This window comes from Enhydra lutris, unplaced genomic scaffold (genome assembly GCF_002288905.1).
Source record: "Enhydra lutris kenyoni isolate GAN:26980312 unplaced genomic scaffold, ASM228890v2 scaffoldscaffold1, whole genome shotgun sequence".
In the NCBI taxonomy this organism is placed as follows: domain Eukaryota; kingdom Metazoa; phylum Chordata; class Mammalia; order Carnivora; family Mustelidae; genus Enhydra; species Enhydra lutris.
Genome location: NW_019154085.1, coordinates 15019645 through 15038492, shown reverse-complemented (window position 1 = coordinate 15038492; position 18848 = coordinate 15019645). Strand labels below are relative to the sequence as shown.

Below are 18848 nucleotides of genomic sequence, written 5' to 3'. Positions count from 1 at the left end.
GGTAAGGATTTTATTTATGTGTGAGAGAGAAACAGCAAGAGAGGGAACACAAGCAGGGGGAGTGGGAGAGGGGAGAAGTAGGCTTCCCACTGAATAAGGAGCCTGACATGGAACTCAATCCCAGGACCCCAGGACCATGACCTGTGCAGAAGGCAGACCCTTAACGACTGAGCCCCCCAGGCGCCCCTATACAGGCAAATATTTAAAGGACCAATAACTCTAAATGTCAGGGAAAGAGCACACTAATGTTGGTGGGAAAAATAACTGGGACAGTATTTTTGGAGGGCACTTCAGAAACACGGTATGCAACTAATGTGAGGAATACAGTTTCCAGTTTGACACCTATGAAATCACTATACATCCGACACGTGATGGCATCTCTCTGTTGAGAACCAAGCAGTAGCATGCATAAATTGGTTATTATTCCTGGTGGCATGATAGGACAACAGCAACACTGTGGTGGTTCAGATATTAAAACATAATTTGAAGAAGGAATTTAAGTCATGTTTATTGTCTGAAGACTTTCCTTTGACAACTTCTAATATTAAGAGAATACCAGATTCCCAAAGTATATAATTTGAATCTACTCAAACCCCAAATTGAGAGACACTGCACAAAATAACTGGCCTGTATTTTTAAAAAATATATCAAGGCCAAAAAACAAAGAAAAACCAAGGAACTGTTTCACATTAAAGAGGTCTAACCATTGAACATAAAGAAATTTGAATATGGGCTGTGGGTAACAATATTGTATGAATGTTCAAGTTCCCAAATTTGAAAACTGTGTTGTCACTATATAAGAGAATACCCTTGTTTTTAGGAAATGCAAACCGAAGTATTTAGGTGGGAAAAGGCAAAATGTCTACTTTTCTCTCAAATGGTTCAGGTAAGGGTGGAAGCAATGAAAAGACAGATAAACAAAGAGGTAGATAATGAATGACAAAAACAAATGGAGCAAAATGTATACAACAGATAAACCTGGGTTAAAAGATATATGGGAGCTCCTTATCCTAGTTGTAACTTTTCTCTAAGTTTGAAATTATTTCTATTTTGAAGTTCTAAGGAAAGAATGAAAGATGAAGAGAAAGAAAATACCAGCATAAAAACATACACAATAGGTCATCCTGGAAATAACAGTGGATGTCACTTTTAAAAAATGTTATCTTGTCAACATGAAAAAAAAAATCAGTAATAATGGAGTCAAAAATTGATTCTTCATTAAAATATGAAGACATTTTAGGAAATCCTTAACCAATTTATTTGCCTGAGTACACAGACTAGTTTACTCTAGAAAATGGAATTTAGAGTGATTTTTTGCACCTTTATTTTTATACTTCTGAATATGTTGATAAGAAACATGTATTTTTTCCATCATCAGATATATGTAATTAAACCATTTTATTTTATCTTTTGAAAAATATTTTATTTATTTATTTATTTATTTAAGAGAGAAAGCACGAGCAGTGGGGAAGGCAGAGGCAGAGGGACAAGCAAACTCCCTCCCCACTGAGCAGGGAGCCCAAGGCAGGGTTCAGTCCCAGGACTCCAACTCGGGGCTCAGTGCCAGGACTCTGAGATCATGAGCTGAGTGGAAGGCAGACACTTAACCGACTGAGGCACCCAGGTGCTCCTAATTAAATCTTTTTTTTTTTTTTAAAGATTTTGTTTATTTACTTGACAGAGAGCGAGAGAAGGAACACAAACAGAAGGTGTGGGAGAGGGAGAAGCAGGCTTCCCGCTGGGCAGGGAGCTCCATCCTGGGATCATGACCTGAGCCAAAGGCAGATATTTAACAACTGAGCCACCCAGGCACTAATTAAACCATTTTAATGGGGAAAAAGTATATTATACATTAACAAGGTGGTAAGCCACAGTTTCTAGTGATTTTTGCTCTAAACACATTATCCTGATTATTTAACCAAAATGTTTTTATACATCTGAATAAAATAAGGAATAATTTCTCAGAGACGCAAAATGACCTAAGTACAATTTGAACCAAATAAACTCATTTAATATTGGGATTAAGTAAATTAATACCAAGACTGGTAAAAACAGAGACTAATAAAATAAATTCCACATACGAATCTAGAAAAAAAAGTAGATCAATTTTAGACTGAATTAGCCTTTCTTCATATTCATTTCATTAACATTTTAATGTTCCATTGGCATTAATTTCTTTCTATATGGGACACAGTCTAGTTCTATTAAAGTTTTTCTCTTTATTCTAGAATCTAGTGTTATTTTATAACATATTTGGTAAGTATTAAAAGGAAATTTCTTTGGGGGCGCCTGGGTGGGTCAGGTGCCTCTGCCTTCGGCTCAGGTCTGGGATCAAGCCCCACATCGGGCTCTCTGCTCAGCAGGAAACCTGCTTCCTCCTCTCTCTCTCTGCCTGCCTCTCTGCCTACTTGTGATCTCTGTCAAATAAATTTTAAAAAATAAATATATTAAAAAATAAAAATAAAAGGAAATTTCTTTGGCCATCCACTTTTTAAATTTCAAAAATTGGTTAAAAAAAGTAATTCTTACATTTTTTTAGAAATACAATTATCTTTGCTTGCATTGCTATTTTAGCCCAAAACAAGGAAATTCTACACTACAGGATCTTAAACCTTCTTCTTGAGAGGCAAAGTCTACATTATTAAACTATCCAATTTGATTAAAGAATAATTTTAAATTTGTCCCAACACTTACTGTGCCATGATTCTTCTGGAAGTGAATGACTTCCTGGTCATCTTCAAATGTACTACCCAATACCATTTGTGTAACAGACTTCATAGCAAAACCAAGCATATGTTGGCAGAGGGGTACATGCTGGGCCTCTGGGTATGAGAGCCATTTATCTAACAATTCTTCTGAAAGCTGAAAGAGAACCGAATAGCACAATGATTTATTATTTCCTCTTTTTAAATCTTAGAAAAACTCAGCAAGTAGGTTAATTTCACAGATGAACTCTAATCAAAGTAAACATTCAGGTGTTTACTTGATTTGCCAAGCTAACACTGGTTTCACCTACAATTATACCCTCAATGGTTCAGGTTCAGATTCTGTCAAAGGGTTGATTTGCTAAACAAAACAGAACCACCACAATAGTAAAAACAGAAAATATAAATTAAAAGTTCAAGAGCTGGAAAAACGTTAAACCCAAAAGAAATTAAGAGACTAAAATCTTAGTCTCTATTTAAAAATAATAAAGGTTCGGGGCGCCTGGGTGGCTCAGTGGGTTAAAGCCTCTGCCTTGGACTCAGGTCATGATCCCAGGCTCCTGGGATGGAGCCCCGCATCTGGGCTCTCTCCTCAGCAGGAAGCCTGCTGCCTCCTCTCTCTGCCTGTTTCTCCGCCTACTTGTGATCTCTCTCTCTGTCAAATAAATAAAATCTTAAAAAAAATAAAAATAAATAAAGGTTCTAAAATTTTAAAAAGAAATTAAAAAAATAAAGTTTCATCACAGTGCCTGTGATGTAAGTAAGCAATAAACATATTAAGATGTAAAACCTTACACATGCATCAGTGACAGAAACTTCTCAGTCTCTTTGTCATTCCTTCATTCAACAAATATTTTTAAATCCCTTACGGAATAAAACCGGTGAGTAGTAAAGAGATCAAAAGCTATGGAGTCAGAAAAACCTTGCTTTTCCTTCTAGCTCTGTCACTCCAAAGCAATGTGACTTTGAGCCATTTGTTTGACTCTTCCAAGGTTCAGGTGTCTCAACAGGTAAAAGCAGATGACATCTGCTTCTTGTGGCTGCTGTGATAGATAATTATACCCATGACACACAAGGGAGGAAAGGTTTTTTGAGATAATATACTTATTTAAGTTCCTTTTCATATCAAAACCATGAAAGTTTTGTCACAGTATAAAGGATTAAAATTAAGTGTTGTGAGAAAGAGAATAGGATGAAAAGAATCTCACCACGTAGGTTTATACCAACTTAAATTATGTATCTAGAATATAATACCTTCTTTTCGGAGAAAGGGAAGCTTTAATGATTCCATAGTATCAAGATTAAGGAGTTGAACCAGTTAATACACTTTTTTTTTTTTTTAAGATTTTATTTATTCATTTGACACAGAGGGAGAGCGAGCACAATCACAGCAGGCTCCCTGCTGAGCAATGAGCCCAATGAGGGGCTCGATCCCAGGACCCTGGGATCATGACCTGAGCCAAAGGCAGTCGCTTAACGGACTGAGCCATGCAAGCACCCCGTACCAGTTACTATACTTTAAAAGAACTCTTTGAGATGGGTGAAAGATGAAGAAAACAGGAAGATAATGATCAAAACAGAATTTACTTACATAATTTTAAAATTACTTTCATGTTATGAACAAAATAATCCCAGATACTTTAAAAACTTAGAATTCTATAGTTACGGGGCACCTGGGTGGCTCAGTCATTAAGTGTCTGCCTTCAACTCGGGTCATGATCCCAGGGCCCTGGGATCCAGAACCACTTCAGGCTCCAGGCTCCATAAGAAGCCTGTTCTCCCTCTCTCATTTCCACTTGTGTTCTCTCCCTACCAAATAATTAATTAAAATCTTAAAAGAAAGAAAGAAATTTTAGGAATTCTTTTTTTTTTTTAAAGATTTTATTTATTTGACAGACAGAGATCACAGGTAGGCAGAGAGGCAGGCAGAGAGAGAGAGAGGAGGAAGCAGGCTCCCCGCTAAGCAGAGAGCCCGATGTGGGGCTCGATCCCAGGACCCTGGGATCATGACCTGAGCCGAAGGCAGAGGCTTTAACCCACTGAGCCACCCAGGCGCCCCAAATTTTAGGAATTCTATAGTTATTACTGAAGTTCACATAACTTCATACTAAAAGGTGAAAAGGGATTTTGGAAACAAACCATTAAAGTGAGGCTATTTCTTGGCAATGAGAAGAGCCAATTTAAGTTTGACTAGAGATAATCACAGAAGTTCCAAATGTGGAAGGTAAATACTGAGGGTTAAAAAGCATTCTTGTAGAAAAATAAAACATATTAATGGATATAAAATAAATCCTTAAGATTTACTTTAAACATCAAAGTTCTTTTGCCTCAAAAAACATTATTTTCCTTAATATGGGATTTTACCTAATGGGATTTTACCTCAAAGCTCTAGGAAAAGTATGTAACTTGCAACCATCTCAGATGCCAGCATAAAGCTGGGAAACCCAACAGAGTGTTCAGTGTTCACGCACTCAGACACTGAAGTGCCAGATCTTACCCTCTTCAACACTCGGTCTACTCCTGAATATCTAATCCGTTTTAAGTAAGTTGTCAGGCCAAACACCGTGTGTCAAAGCTACATCCTCATAATTTATGCTATTAGTGTTGAACCATATGTTTGAATTTATTCCAGGTAGCACGTGTCAATGCCGGGCCTTTACCTAGATCCTTACATTTAAAGGATAATTTGGGGTGCCTGGGTGGCTCAGTTGGTTAAGCGGCTGCCTTAGGCTTGGGTCATGATCCCAGGGTCCTGGGATCGAGCCCCGCATTGGGCTCCCTGCTCGGCGGAGAGCGGGCTCTCCGCTTCTCCCTTCCCTCTGCCTGTCTACCTACTTGTGCTCTCCCTGTCAAACAAATAAATAAGAAATCTTTAATAAATAAATAAATAAAGGAGAATTTACTTTGGTATAAAGTGTGCATTCCTTTGATTTATTTGTTCACTTAATTTTCAAAATGCTAACATTGTTGTCTCACTATTAAGTACATGTCTTTTTCCACTGATTTGAAATGCCATTCATTATACAGATTCCCATATGACCTTAGAATTCTTTCTGAACATTATTTTGTTGACTACACATATGCCACTATCACCACTTTGAAAATTTATTATGTTTATGCTTTCTATTACTATTCTCTTTTTCTTCTGAAACTCTATTTAAATTCTAGTTAGTTAACATTAGTGTAATATTGGTTTCAGGAGCAGAATTTAATGATTTCACTTACATGTAATACCCAGTGCTTATCACAAGTACCAGCCTTAGTAGCAATCACCTATTTAGCCCATCCCCCACCCACCTCCCTCCATCAACCCTCAGTTTGTTCTGTATTGTTAAGTCTCTTAGGGTGCCTGAGTGGCTCCATTGGTTAAGCATCTGACTCTTGATTTTGGCTCCGGTCATAACCTCAGGGTTGTGAGATCCATCCAAGGTAGGTTCCACTCTCAGTGGAGGGTCTGCTTCTCTCCCTCCCCTTCTCCTGCTGCCCCCTCCCCCCACTCATGCTCTCTCTCAAATAAATAAATGAATCTTAAAAAAAAAAAAAAGTCTCTTCAGATGCTGGCGAGGATGCGGAGAAAGGGGAACCCTCTTACACCGTTGGTGGGAATGCAAGCTGGTTCTGTATTGCAATATACTTCTCTCTTAGGACTGCCTTTACAGTATCCCAAAGGTTTCAGACTGTTCTGTTTTCATTTTCATTTGCTTCCATGTATTTTTCTATTTCTTCTTCAATTTCTAATTAACCCATTCATTCTTTACTAGGATGTTCTTTAATCTCCATGTATGTGTGGTCTTTCTCAATTTTTTCTTGTGGTTGACTTCAAGCTTCATAGCACTGTGGTCTGAAAATATGCATGGTATGATCTCAATCTTTCTGTATTTCTTCAGGGCTGATTTGTGACCCAGTATGTGGTTCTATTCTGGAGAACGTTCCATGTGAGTATGAAAAGAATGCATACTCCACTACTTTAGGATGAAATGTTCTGAATATATGTCAAGTCCATCTGGTCCCATGCATCATTCAAAGGCATTTTCCCTTGTTGATTTTCTACTTAGATGATCTGTCCATTGCTGTAAGTGGGGTGTTAAAGTCTCCTTCTATTATTGTATTATCAGTAAGTTTCTTATTTTTTTTTTTTAAGATTTTATTTATTTGACAGAGAGAGAGAGAGATCACAAGCAGGGGGAGCAGACAGAGGAAGAGGGAGAAACAGGCTCCTCACTGAGCAGGGAGTCTGATGTGGGGTTTGATCCCAGGACCCTGGGATCATAACCTAAGCTGAAGGCAGACGCTTAACTGACTGAGTCATCCAGGCCACCCATCAATGAATTTATGTTTGTAATTAATTTATATATATGGGTGCTCCCAAGTTGGGGACTTAAGTATTTACAATTGTTAGATCTTCCTCATTGCAAGGCCCCTTAATTATGATAGAATGCCCTTCTTCATCTCTTGTTACAGTCTTTGGTCTAAAATCTAGTTTGTCGGGGCGCCTGGGTGGCTCAGTGGGTTAAGCCTCTGCCTTCGGCTCAGGTCATCATCTCACGGTCCTGGGATCGAGCCCTACATCGGGCTCTCTGCTCAGCAGGGAGCCTGCTTCCCCCCCTCTCTCTGCCTGCCTGTGATCTCTGTCAGGTAAATAAATAAAATCTAAAAAAAAATAAATAAAAATAAATAAAATCTACTTTTTCTGCATAAATATGACCACTCTGGCTTTCTTTCAGCAACCACTAGCATGATAGATGGTTCTCTATCTCCTTACTTTGAATCTGCAGATGTCTTAGGTCTAAAATGAGTCTCTTAGAGGCAGCATATATAGATGGGTCTTTCTTTTTTTAATCAATTCTGATACCTTATGTCTTTTGATTGGAGCATTATTTTTACCTTAAGAGTGATTACTGAAAGATGAATTTAGTCCCACTGTGTTACCTATAAAATTGGTGTTTGTGGTGATATTCCCTCTTACTTTCTAGTCTTTGTTGCTTTTGGTCTCCACCCCCCCCCCCCCCACAAGGAGTCCCTTTTAATATTTCTTGCAGAACTGGTTTGGTGGTCACAATCTCATTTAGTTTTTGTTTCTCTGGGAAACTTGTTCTCTCTCCTTCTCTTCTGAATGACAGCCTTGCTGGATAAAGTAGTCTTGGCTGCATATTTTTCCCATCCAGCATGTTAAATATATCATGCCACTTTCATCTGGCCTGCCAAGTTGCTGTGGAGAGATCTGCTGTGATCTGATCTGTCCTTCCTTGGAGGTTAAGCACTCTTTTCCCCTTGTTGCTTTCAGGATTCTTTCCTTTGTCTGTGTATTTTATGAATTTCACTATGATATGTCTTGGTGATGGCTGGCTTTTGTTGAACTTAGTGGGAGTTTTCTATGCTTCTTAGATTTCAATGTCTGTTTCGTTCCCTAGATTAGGAAAGCTTTCAGCTATACTTTGCTCAAATAAACCTTCTGCTTCTTTTTCTTTCTCCTGGGACTCCTATGATACAAATGTTATTACACTTTAAGGAGTTCGTGAGTTCCCTAAGTCTACAGTCATGATCCAAAACCTTTCTTACCGTCTTTTTTTCAGCTTTGTTGTTTTCCATAATTTTATCTTCTATATCCCTGACTCATTCCTCTGTCTCATTCATCCTTGTTGTCACTGCATTCAGTCGGTTTTGTATCTCCATTACAGCATTTTTTATTTTGGCCTGAGTAGTTTTTAGCTCTTTTATCTCTGCAGTAAGGGATTTTCTAGTATATTATGTGCTTTTCTCAAGCCCAGCTTATCTTTATGATTATCATTTTAAATTTTTTTTTAAAGATTTTATTTATTTATCTGACAGAGAGAGATCACAAGTAGATGGAGAGGCAGGCAGAGAGAGAGAGAGAGAAGGAAGCAGGCTTCCCGCTGAGCAGAGAGCCCGATGTGGGACTCGATCCCAGGACCCTGAGATCATGACCCGAGCCGAAGGCAGCGGCTTAACCCACTGAGCCACCCAGGCGCCCTATGATTATCATTTTAAATTCTGGTTCAAACATCTTACTTGTATGTATTTGTGATAAATACTTGGCCATAAATTCTTCCCGTTCTTTCTTTTGAGGTCAATTCCTCTGTCTTATCATTTTGTACCTGCTTTTGTGTGTGTGTGGTAGTTATGAAAGCCTACTGCATTTCTGCTCCTGAGAGTAATGGCTATATTAATAAGTCCAAGGGGCACCGGGGTGGCTCAGTAGGTTAAGCATCCAACTCTTGATTTAGGCTCAGGTCATGATCTCAGGGTCATGAGGCTGAGCCTTGTGTTGGGCTCCGCACTCAGCGGGAAGTCTGCTTGAGATTCTCCCTCTCCTTTTTCCCCTCCCTCTGCTCTCTCTCAAAAATAAATAAACCTTTAAAAAAAAAAAAGAGGTAAAAAAAAAAAAGCTAGATCCTATTTTCTCAAGAACTGAAGTTTTGTGGCACTCTATGATCAGTAGATTTGGTGCATGCAAGGGGTTTGTGATGGTCTCCTGGGAGTGGGGCCTGCTGCGCTTCCTTCTCAGGTGCGCTTGCCCTAGTGGAGATGCAGGGCACAGGGGCGCAGGGCTTGTTGTAGAAACTCTGGTCTCCACTGGGTGGCGCTGTTTTGCTCCCTGAAGTTGGTCAGTGCTGAGGGCGGGACAGAAAATAGCGTTCCAGGATCTTTCCTCCCCATGTTGCAGCATGTTGGCAGTTAACAAAAACCCAGTGCCCACTGAGAAGTATCTATTCAACAGAAACTGCACCTCGGTAAAACAGTGGAGTCTGATGTTTTAACTCAAGGTTATTTCTAGCTTTCTTCTCTCCCCAGCTCAGTGGTAGCACGGTGGCCAAAAGCCAACAGCATTGTAGATACCACAGAGACCTGACATCTTTGGAGTGTTATTAAAAGTGTAATCACCGCTAGTCACCAAAATCGTCACTGAAAATGGAGTAGAGAATCCCAAGATTCTCTCTTCCCCAAAAGCAAATATTGAGCTGGCTAAAACTATCACAATCAGCTTCCAAAATAACTCTATAATGCAGTAAAAAACTTACAACAGCCAGGGTAGAGCTTAGTGAAGAAAGAAGCTGTGACTTTGTGGTATCTGGTAAGTAAGTTCTGTGGCATTTTAAACAACTTGCCTACAGCCCCAAACCCCAGATAGGCAGCAGCTGTGAGAACAGCAGTCCATATCCCTGGTGCAGAGCGCTAGGAAGAAATAAAGACATTTTTCTCCAAGAATTGTAGTTATGAGTCTCAACCTGCCTGGCAGCTCCTGTCAAGTACTGGTGCAAAGACCTCCCTTTGTTTTGGACAACCCAATATTCCTGGAGTATTCCCAAGGACACGTTCTTAGGTGGCTTCTGCCGAAAACATTTAAAGGCACAGGTACTGGGCACAGCAGCTGGGGCAAGAAACAACACTTGGAACAAGCAATAAACAGACCAAGAAGCCTGGAAAGGAAGCGGTTAGGACAAGAGATAAATGTGGGAATCTTTTGAAAGTTTCTGTCTATACCAGGGGATTAAGAAAGCCAGACACAGGGGCGCCTGGGTGGCTCAGTGGGTTAAAGCCTCTGCCTTCGGCTCGGGTCATGATCCCAGAGTTCTGGGATCGAGCCCCACATCAGGCTCTGATCAGCAGGGAGCCTGCTTCCTCCTCTCTCTCTGCCTGCCTCTCTGCCTACTTGTGATCTCTGTCTGTCAAATAAATAAATAAAAATCTTTAAAAAAAGAAAAAAAAAAAGAAAGCCAGACACATACCAGCAGGACACATGCTTGAAGAAGGCCTGAGAAGACTAAACTTTCACATAGGACGGGTCCTCCGGCTCCATACAAGTAGGAAGTAAAAAGCAGATTTATAAAAGGCCCAGATAAGTGTTAAAGGAAGGCCCAAAGGCAAAGCCAAACTACAAATAGTAGAAGAGAAGAGAATTTTTTTTTTACTTTTATTTTGTCAAGTGTTTAAGGTTAAATCTGTCAAAACGCCAGCAGACCATGAGGCTAACCGAACAGACACTTCAGTGGCCACACATGAGAAGAATACAGACCTTACAAAAACAGTTCAGGAAAGACACTCAATAAGCAAGCAGCAACATCCCACAACAAACACCAAGAGCAAACTCTGAGGATGATAAAGAATCTGATTTCAAGAGTTGCCATCCACAGCTTTGCCCTCTCCAACAGTCTGGAGCTCAGTCCTGGGCACATGGGATCTCTTGTGGGCCCTCTCAGCCCTAGAATCAATGACTGCTCCTGCTACCTGCTATTCCCATTTCCTTTAGAGTTCTCGTCACTTCTGACCAGCCAACCTCTCACTACTCCAAGCCCCTGTTGTACTTAATAATTCTTTATACTGAACGTTCCCTGTTTAAGTAATTGTGTGCTTTCTCTCTTCTAATTGGACCCACTATGATAAAGACCTCTAGAAACACTAACCAAGCTTTTCTTGGGGAAGGTATTCCAGAGCCTAAAGACATCAAAAATGTCACAGAATGTCTGGCAATAAAACAAGAAAAGAAAGAAAAGGCATTAGAATTGGAAAAGAAATAAAATTGTTCATTAATCTCAGACACTAGGCTAAACCATAAGAGTTAATAAAAAAATTTAGCAAGGTGAATGACTAACAGGTCAATATGCAAAAATCAATTATATTCATCAGCAAAAACAAAAAACGAAATTTAAAAACATTACCATTCATGATGGCATCAAAACCCCACTAAGTATCTAGAAGTAAATTTCATAAAGAGGTACAAGACCTATACACCGAAAAGAAAAAAAAAATTATTAAGAAAAACGAAAGACCAAAGTAAGTGGAAGGGTACTCTTCCACATTCATGGATTGGAAGTTTCCATTACACGTGAAGATAACTTCACATAAATCAAGTGATGTACACAATCACCTAGTTTACGATAAAGGTAACATTACAGTACAATAGAAGAAAGATGATTCTCAGAACACATCTCAGAACAAGTCTCAAAACAAAACTTCAATGACTATCTTCATGACAATTAGGATAAAAGAACATATCTTACACAGGACACAAAAAGCAGTAACCATAAAGGCCATTTACATGTTTTCTTGAATGAACTGCATGTTCACTTCTTTAACCATTTTTCTTTTGGAGCTTATATTTCTTTTTCTTTTAAAGATTTTATTTATCTATTTGACAGACAGAGATCACAAGTAGGCAGAGAGGCAGGCAGAGAGAGAAGGGAAAGCAGGCTCCCCGCTGAGCAGAGAGCCCTATGCGGGGCTCGATCCCAGAACCCTGAGACCATGACCTTAGCTGAAGGCAGAGGCTTAACCCACTGAGCCACCCAGGCACCCCTATATTTCTTAATAGTGTGTAAAATCTTCTGTACATAGCTGGTTTTTAAATGAAATCCAGGGTGTATCTTTCCTCAGTTTTGAGTGATAGGTAGTCAAACAGTTTTTTGGTGAGCCTTCTTATAAGAGACACTACACATTACAGGAAAAAAAGCTGTAGATGGTATTTCTGAACACCAAATTTGGGACCCAAATGGTATCCTCTAGCCTATTAAGACAACGGGTTACTTACCAGAGATTTGAACTATGACTATTTCCCTACAGATCACTGATGATTATGTAACTAACAGATTAAGTGCTGGTAAAGTCTTTTTTTCTTTTTCCCTTTTTTTTTTGGCCATAAAAATTTTGTTACCAGTACCGTCACTTGCGTCACATAACTGCATAGTGATTTGCCCATGGCTACATCTACTTGTTTTGCACAGTCCTCTACAAAACAATGAAAATATAAAAGTCTCAGGCAGGATTTTTCTCTAGGCACATATACCTACTACATCTGCTAGAGGATTGCGAGAATCTTTTTTAGTTTGTAAATCCTGACCAGTTTATGGTAGATGAAAATTCTAACTACCTGCTGATGAGCTTCATTTGAGAGTTCAGTGTTCCATACTGACTTATCATTGGTAGTAATGTCTAATTCTATGGTAAATCCTTTCATTCCTAACAGACTGCTTTTTTTAGACAATCCCTTCCAATTTTTTCATGTGTGGCAGATGTGCATTTACATGAAAGACAAAACTACCCAGTGGCTGGATGAGAGGAATGTGTCTACGCTAGACGGTTCCTTCACCAACTATATTTATATGATATATAAGCTGTAAAGACTATCTATGATGTACAAAGTATAAAGAACTGGAAAGTGTATGCTATTAATCTTATCACATGTCATAGAATACAATATAATTTAGACATCTTCAGGATGTTCATATTAAAATACCAAGCCAATTTCAACTAACATAAAATTAATTATATTACAGAGAAATAAGGCTTGAGATAAAAGTGTACCTGGAGGCAGACTTACAATTCAACAGATAAGATTTTAGGGTATATATCAGTTGTTCAGAAAGAATACAAACTTGCTTTTCACAAAAAATCTTTACGTAATTATCGTAAACTTATTAGAATTTCTGAGAAGCAAATGATTTTCAACTCCAACTTACACTAGGGTATTACTGTGACCACAAGCTTAAAAAAGATTTTGAAAAAAGAAAGGAAAAAAACTAGCCAAGCAAAGTTACATCCCGGAGTCGCAGAACTAAGCTAGAGAAACAATGTGCCAGACTGGGATGATATCCTGGTCCTACTCTTTACTAGTTATATGACCCTGGACTAAATAATTTAACCACTTTTTAAAGTGGCAAATAACAATACCTACTTCTAAGTTGTGAGGCTTAAATGAGTTCATACAAGCAATTAAACCAACAAACTCAGTAATTTTCACTATTAACTATTACAAGCTGTCAATTAAGAGGATTCTGGACAACAGTCCTAAATACTAAAATCCAAAAATACTTGTTAAATCAGAATTTCCCCCCAAAAGTAACAGGAGAATATGGGGTTTTAGCACGGGGAAGAGAGAAGTCACACTCACAGAATAAAAGTGGAGCTTTATGCACAGCCTTGGAGCAGAGATGGTCAGGACAGGAAGGAGCCAGAAGTCAGAGGATGAGGTTTGAGAGGATTAGAGAAGAATCAGAACACAGAACTTGGATCTAAACAAACAAACAAACAAACAAAACAAAACAAAAACAAAGGCAAAAGGTTTATTATGTCAACATGAAGTATACAACTTATTCTGGGGTGGTGACTCTGGTAGCAGAGTCTCTGGTAGGGAGGAGGATGGTGCTCTGACAGCTGCACTGTTCAATCACTTTCTTCCCGATTAAGCATTTAGAGGCACTTCTCACTAATGCCTAAGCTGAGTAACTGGCTTGTACCGTGAGGTCGACAATATGAACCCGAAACACATTTCTTACATTTGGACCCAATCGATGGACCAAAATTTAAAAATGTGATGGAAGAAACATGAAAATTGGGAAATAATTTTCTATCTTGATTCGCCTTTAATTAGACAAGAGGAGAAAAATCTGGAGTACAGAGCAACAACACAAAGGAGTGAAAGCCTGGGAAATGGAGCCTATGACAGAAGATTAAAAAGTTAGAAAAACTGGGGCGCCTGGGTGGCTCAGTGGGTTGAAGCCTCTGCCTTCGGCTCGGGTCATGATCCCAGGGTTCTGGGATGGAGCCCCGCATCAGGCCCTCTGCTCAGCAGGGGGCCTGCTTCCTCCTCTCTCTCTGCCTGCCTCTCTGCCTACTTGTGATCTCTATCTGTCAAATAAATAAAAATAAAATCTTAAAAAAAAAAAGTTAGAAAAACTTAGTTTGAAGCAGAGAAGAAAGAGTAATTAAGGCTTTTAACAGTAAATATTACTAAAAAGAAAAAGGTAGCCCTATCAATGAAAACAAGGCAAAGAGAAATGGGCCAAACTCCTTGGAGATAGTAAATACAATTAAATACAAAAAGATGTTGTTTACTGACAAATGTTAGGTGTTTAAACAGAACAGAAAGGAAGATTCTGACTGGCGAATGCTTAGAGAAAGGCAATGTAACTGCTTCCAGGGAGGACAATGAGGGATGACATAAGAGTCATGACAACCCAAGAAGTCAGCCCGAGAGGTTTAGAGACCATGACGTGAACACAGTCAATACAGAACCTTGAGACACCAAATGGGAATGATAATAATGAGGTGGGGATTTGGTATACAAGTCTCCTGATGGCCCTGTAGACATAAGAGCTGGAAGGAAAGAGACTAATCAATATCCAGCCATGGTGAAAGGCCTTGTTTTTAGGAGGAAAACTGTAGAGAGGAGCCAATGTATTAATTAATGCTTCCAGTAAACTCAGCAAGCCAGTCTCAAGCCTTGAATAGGAAGTACGAGTTTCAAATCGAACTCTGATAAGGAAAAAACGGCATTAAGCATTTATCAAATGCTATTTTTAAAAAGTGGCTAAGAGTCAATAACACATCCTCTTAACAACTATCAGGCATTCTATAACTCAAAAAAGTTACACTGCTAGACCATTTAAAGAGCATGTCCTCATTACTATGATGTCTGGAATTTGCTTTAAAATACTCTAGAGAGGGGCGCCTGGGTGGCTCAGTGGGTTAAGCCACTGCCTTCAGCTCAGGTCATGATCTCAGGGTCCTGGGATAGAGCCCCGCATCGGACTCTCTGCTCAGCAGGGAGCCTGCTTCCTCCTCTCTCTCTACCTGCCTCTCTGGCTGCTTGTGATCTCTCTGTGTCAAATAAATAAATAAAATCTTTAAAAAATAAATAAAATACTCTAGAGAAAAAAAAATAAATAAAATAAAATACTCTAGAGAGAAGATAAAGGAGGTAAGTAGGGGCAGAGATAAAGTAAGACTGAGTCTAATTTGGTAACTGTTAAAATCTGATGGGAAGAATATGGATGGCCATTATACTATTCTATAACTGTTCCTTTAAATTTCCCATGATTTTAAAAATTATTTATTTTATGTAATGCAAGAATAAGTGGGGGAAAAAAAAGAAGCGGGGTGTGTTTATGCTCTTGGGAGTGAATGTGGATTTAACTCTACAGAACAGAAAAGTCAGAAAAGTCTTCTATGTAACCCTCTGAGACAGCTATAGGCCCATCAACTATAAAAACCCTGCATGAGGGGCACCTGGCTGTTGGCAGAGCATGTGACTTGATCTTGGGGTTCTGAGTTCAAGCCCCACATTGGGCATAGAGCTTACTAAACAAAAAAACAAAAACAAACAAAAACAACTCACACATGAAAGAGGGAATGTGTTATGCAAGTAGGAAACTTTTATTAAAAAGGAAGTGTTTCAGAGAAGCAGGAAAAGCAAGGAGAAATGTTAAGAGAACAGAAGAATTGGGGGGAGGAGGATGATCAGGAAACAAATGGCAGGAAAATCCACTTCTCAGAGGGGGTGTGGGGAAGGAGAGGTATTTCTTGAGAAGTTATTGTGTCCTAAATCCTGTTGTTAGGTATTTTACATCATTGTCTCACATAATCCCCACAGCAAATTTGTAATGTAGTAAATGTTGTGAAGATGAGGAAATGGGGGTGCGTGGGTGGCTCAGTGGGTTAAAACCTCTGCCTTCGGCTCAGGTCATGATCCCAGGGTCCTGGGATCGAGCCCCAAATCGGGCTCTTTGCTCAGCAGGAAGCCTGCTTCCCCCTCTCTCTCTGCCTACTTGTGATCTCTCTCTGTCAAATAAATAAAATCTTAAATAAAAAAAAAAAAGACGAGGAAATGAAAGCTCACAAAAAAGCTAAGTAACACACAATCATGCAGACACTAAATGGCAGAAGCAAGATTCAAAGCTTCTTGGCCAAGCTTCACCTTCACACTATAAAATAATGCTCTTTCCAATGAGCTTCATTAAACATAGGACAAAATAAATAACTTCCTGTGAAGCACACACATTAGAAAAAAGTAGACGGAAAACACAATCGAAGAAGGGAGAGAGATAAGAAAATCAGTTTTTGTCATATAAGTATATACAGATTGTCACTGTAATTTAGAGAAGGTGCAGAGAAGGGTACATCACTATACTGGGGAATAAAGGAGGAGTTAGCCAGGCTAGATGAGAAAAATGTTTCTTGAAAAAAAAAAAAAAAAAAAAGAGCTAGACTCATTTTTACTGAAGGTCTATTCTACACCAAGAGCCAGATATACAGACATAATTGAAACAGACCCTCCCTCCATGGAGCATACAATTTAGGACACAGACATTCAAAGAATTACCCAAAATGTAATTAACAAATTGGAAAGTGTTGTGAAGGGTAAGTACAGACTGTCATGACAGCAGCTAAAAGAAGACCTACCTAGGGACAGTGGAATGGTCAGAGACAGCTTCCCTGGGGAAGTGACATTCAAACTAAGAGCTGAAAGATGAACATGCATTTACTGGGTGTGGGTGCTTACAACTGACAATCCAAGCAATGGGAACAGGATATACAGAGGCCTTGAGATGGGAGAGAAGAAGAAATAGAACTAAAAGAAAACCAGTGTGGTTAGAGTATAAGCAAGCACAAAGGAGAATAGGAAATGAGACTGGAAAAGTAGGCAAGCTAAATCATAAATGGTCTTTAAAACTGCATTAAATAGGGGCACCTGAGTGGCTCAGATGGTTGAGCGTCTGCCTTTGGCTCAGGTCATGATCTCCAGATCTTGGGACTGAGTCCGTGTTGGGCTCCTGGTTCAGCAGGTAGTCTGCTTCTGCTGCTGCTTGTGCTCTCTCTGTCTCTCTTTATTCATTCAAATGAATGAATAAAATCTTTTTTTAAAAAAATAAATAAATAAAATAAAACTATTTTAAATACTCAAGAGTTTATTCCAAGAGCAAAGGGAGGCCAGTGGAGGTTTTTGATCAAGGGAGAAATAAAATAAGAAATGCATTCTGAGGGGCGCCTGAGTGGCTCAGTGGGTTAAAGCCTCTGCCTTCAGCTCAGGTCATAATCCCAGGGTCCTGGGACCGAGCCCTGTGTCAGGCTCTTTGCTCAGCGGGGGAGCCTGCTTCCTCCTCTCTCTCTGCCTGCCTCTCTGCCTACTTGTGATCTCTGTCTGTCAAATAAATAAAATCTTTTAAAAAAATTTTAAAAATTTAAAAAAAAAAAAAGAAATGCATTTTGAAAATATCTATTTTCAAGGGTTTTGAACCTCAAGTCCACAGATACCAAAGGGTCTATGCCTAGAATGCAGGAGTTCATGAACTTGAATGAGGGAGAAAAATCTTTTTTACTAACTTCTAATTGAAATTTAGCGTTTCTTTTAATTGTGAATATAGGCCCTTGGCTGTCAACAATATAAATTTCAAATATGTTTATATCATCTTACACTTATTTTAAAACTGTCAAAATAATGGTTTTGTCCCTCATAATATCATTACTTTAAAGTTATAGAAGTTTTGTACCCAACAATCCAGCAATCACACTATAGGTATTTACCCAAAGAATACAAAAGTACTAATTCACAGGAATACATGCATTCCTGATGCTTATAGGAACATTATTTATAATAGCCAAATTATGGAAACAGCCCACGCGTCCACTGGTTGATGAATGGATGAGATGGTGTGTGTGCGTGTGTGTGTGTGTACGTATAGACATACACATACACCATATATATACACAATGAAGTATTACTTAGCCATAAAAAAAAGAATAAAATCTTGCCATTTGCAACAACATGGATGGATCTATTATGGTAAGCAAAATAAATGAGTATTATGGTAAGCAAAATAAATCAGAGAAAAACAAATAGTACATGATTTAACTCATATATGGAACTTAAGACACAAAATAAATGGACAAAAAGGGGGAAGAAAAAAGAGAGGTAAACCAAGAAACAGACTTATTTATTTACTTATTTATTTGACAGAGAGAGCACAAGCAGGGGGAGTGGCAGAGGGAGAGGGAGAAGCAGGCTCCCGGTTGAGCAGGGAGCCCAACATGGGGTTCGTCCTAGGACCCCAGGACCACAACCTGAGCTGAAGGCAGACATTCAACTGAGTGAGCCACTAGGCACCAAAGAAACAGACTCTTGGGGCGCCTGGGTGGCTCAGTGGGTTAAAGCCTCTGCCTTCAGCTCAGGTCATGATCTCAGGGTCCTCAGATGGAGCCCCGCATTGGGCTCTCTGCTTGGCAGGGAGCCTGCTTCCCCCTCTCTCTCTGCCTGCCTCTCTGCCTCCTTGTGATCTCTGTCAAATAAATAATAAATAAAATCTTTTTTTTTTTTTTAAGATTTTTTTTATTTATTTATTTGACAGAGAG

The 18848-nt window shown here is 39.2% G+C and overlaps 1 protein-coding gene across 1 annotated transcript in view; it reads right to left on the bottom strand.

The window, feature by feature from the left end:
• LOC111142681 (cytochrome P450 20A1) overlaps positions 1-18848 on the bottom strand; it is a 61730-nt gene that overhangs the window by 27386 nt on the left and 15496 nt on the right. Inside the window, exon 5 of the mRNA XM_022495982.1 lies at positions 2695-2862. Coding sequence (XP_022351690.1) covers positions 2695-2862 — 168 coding nt within the window. The remainder of the gene's footprint in view (positions 1-2694; positions 2863-18848) is intronic.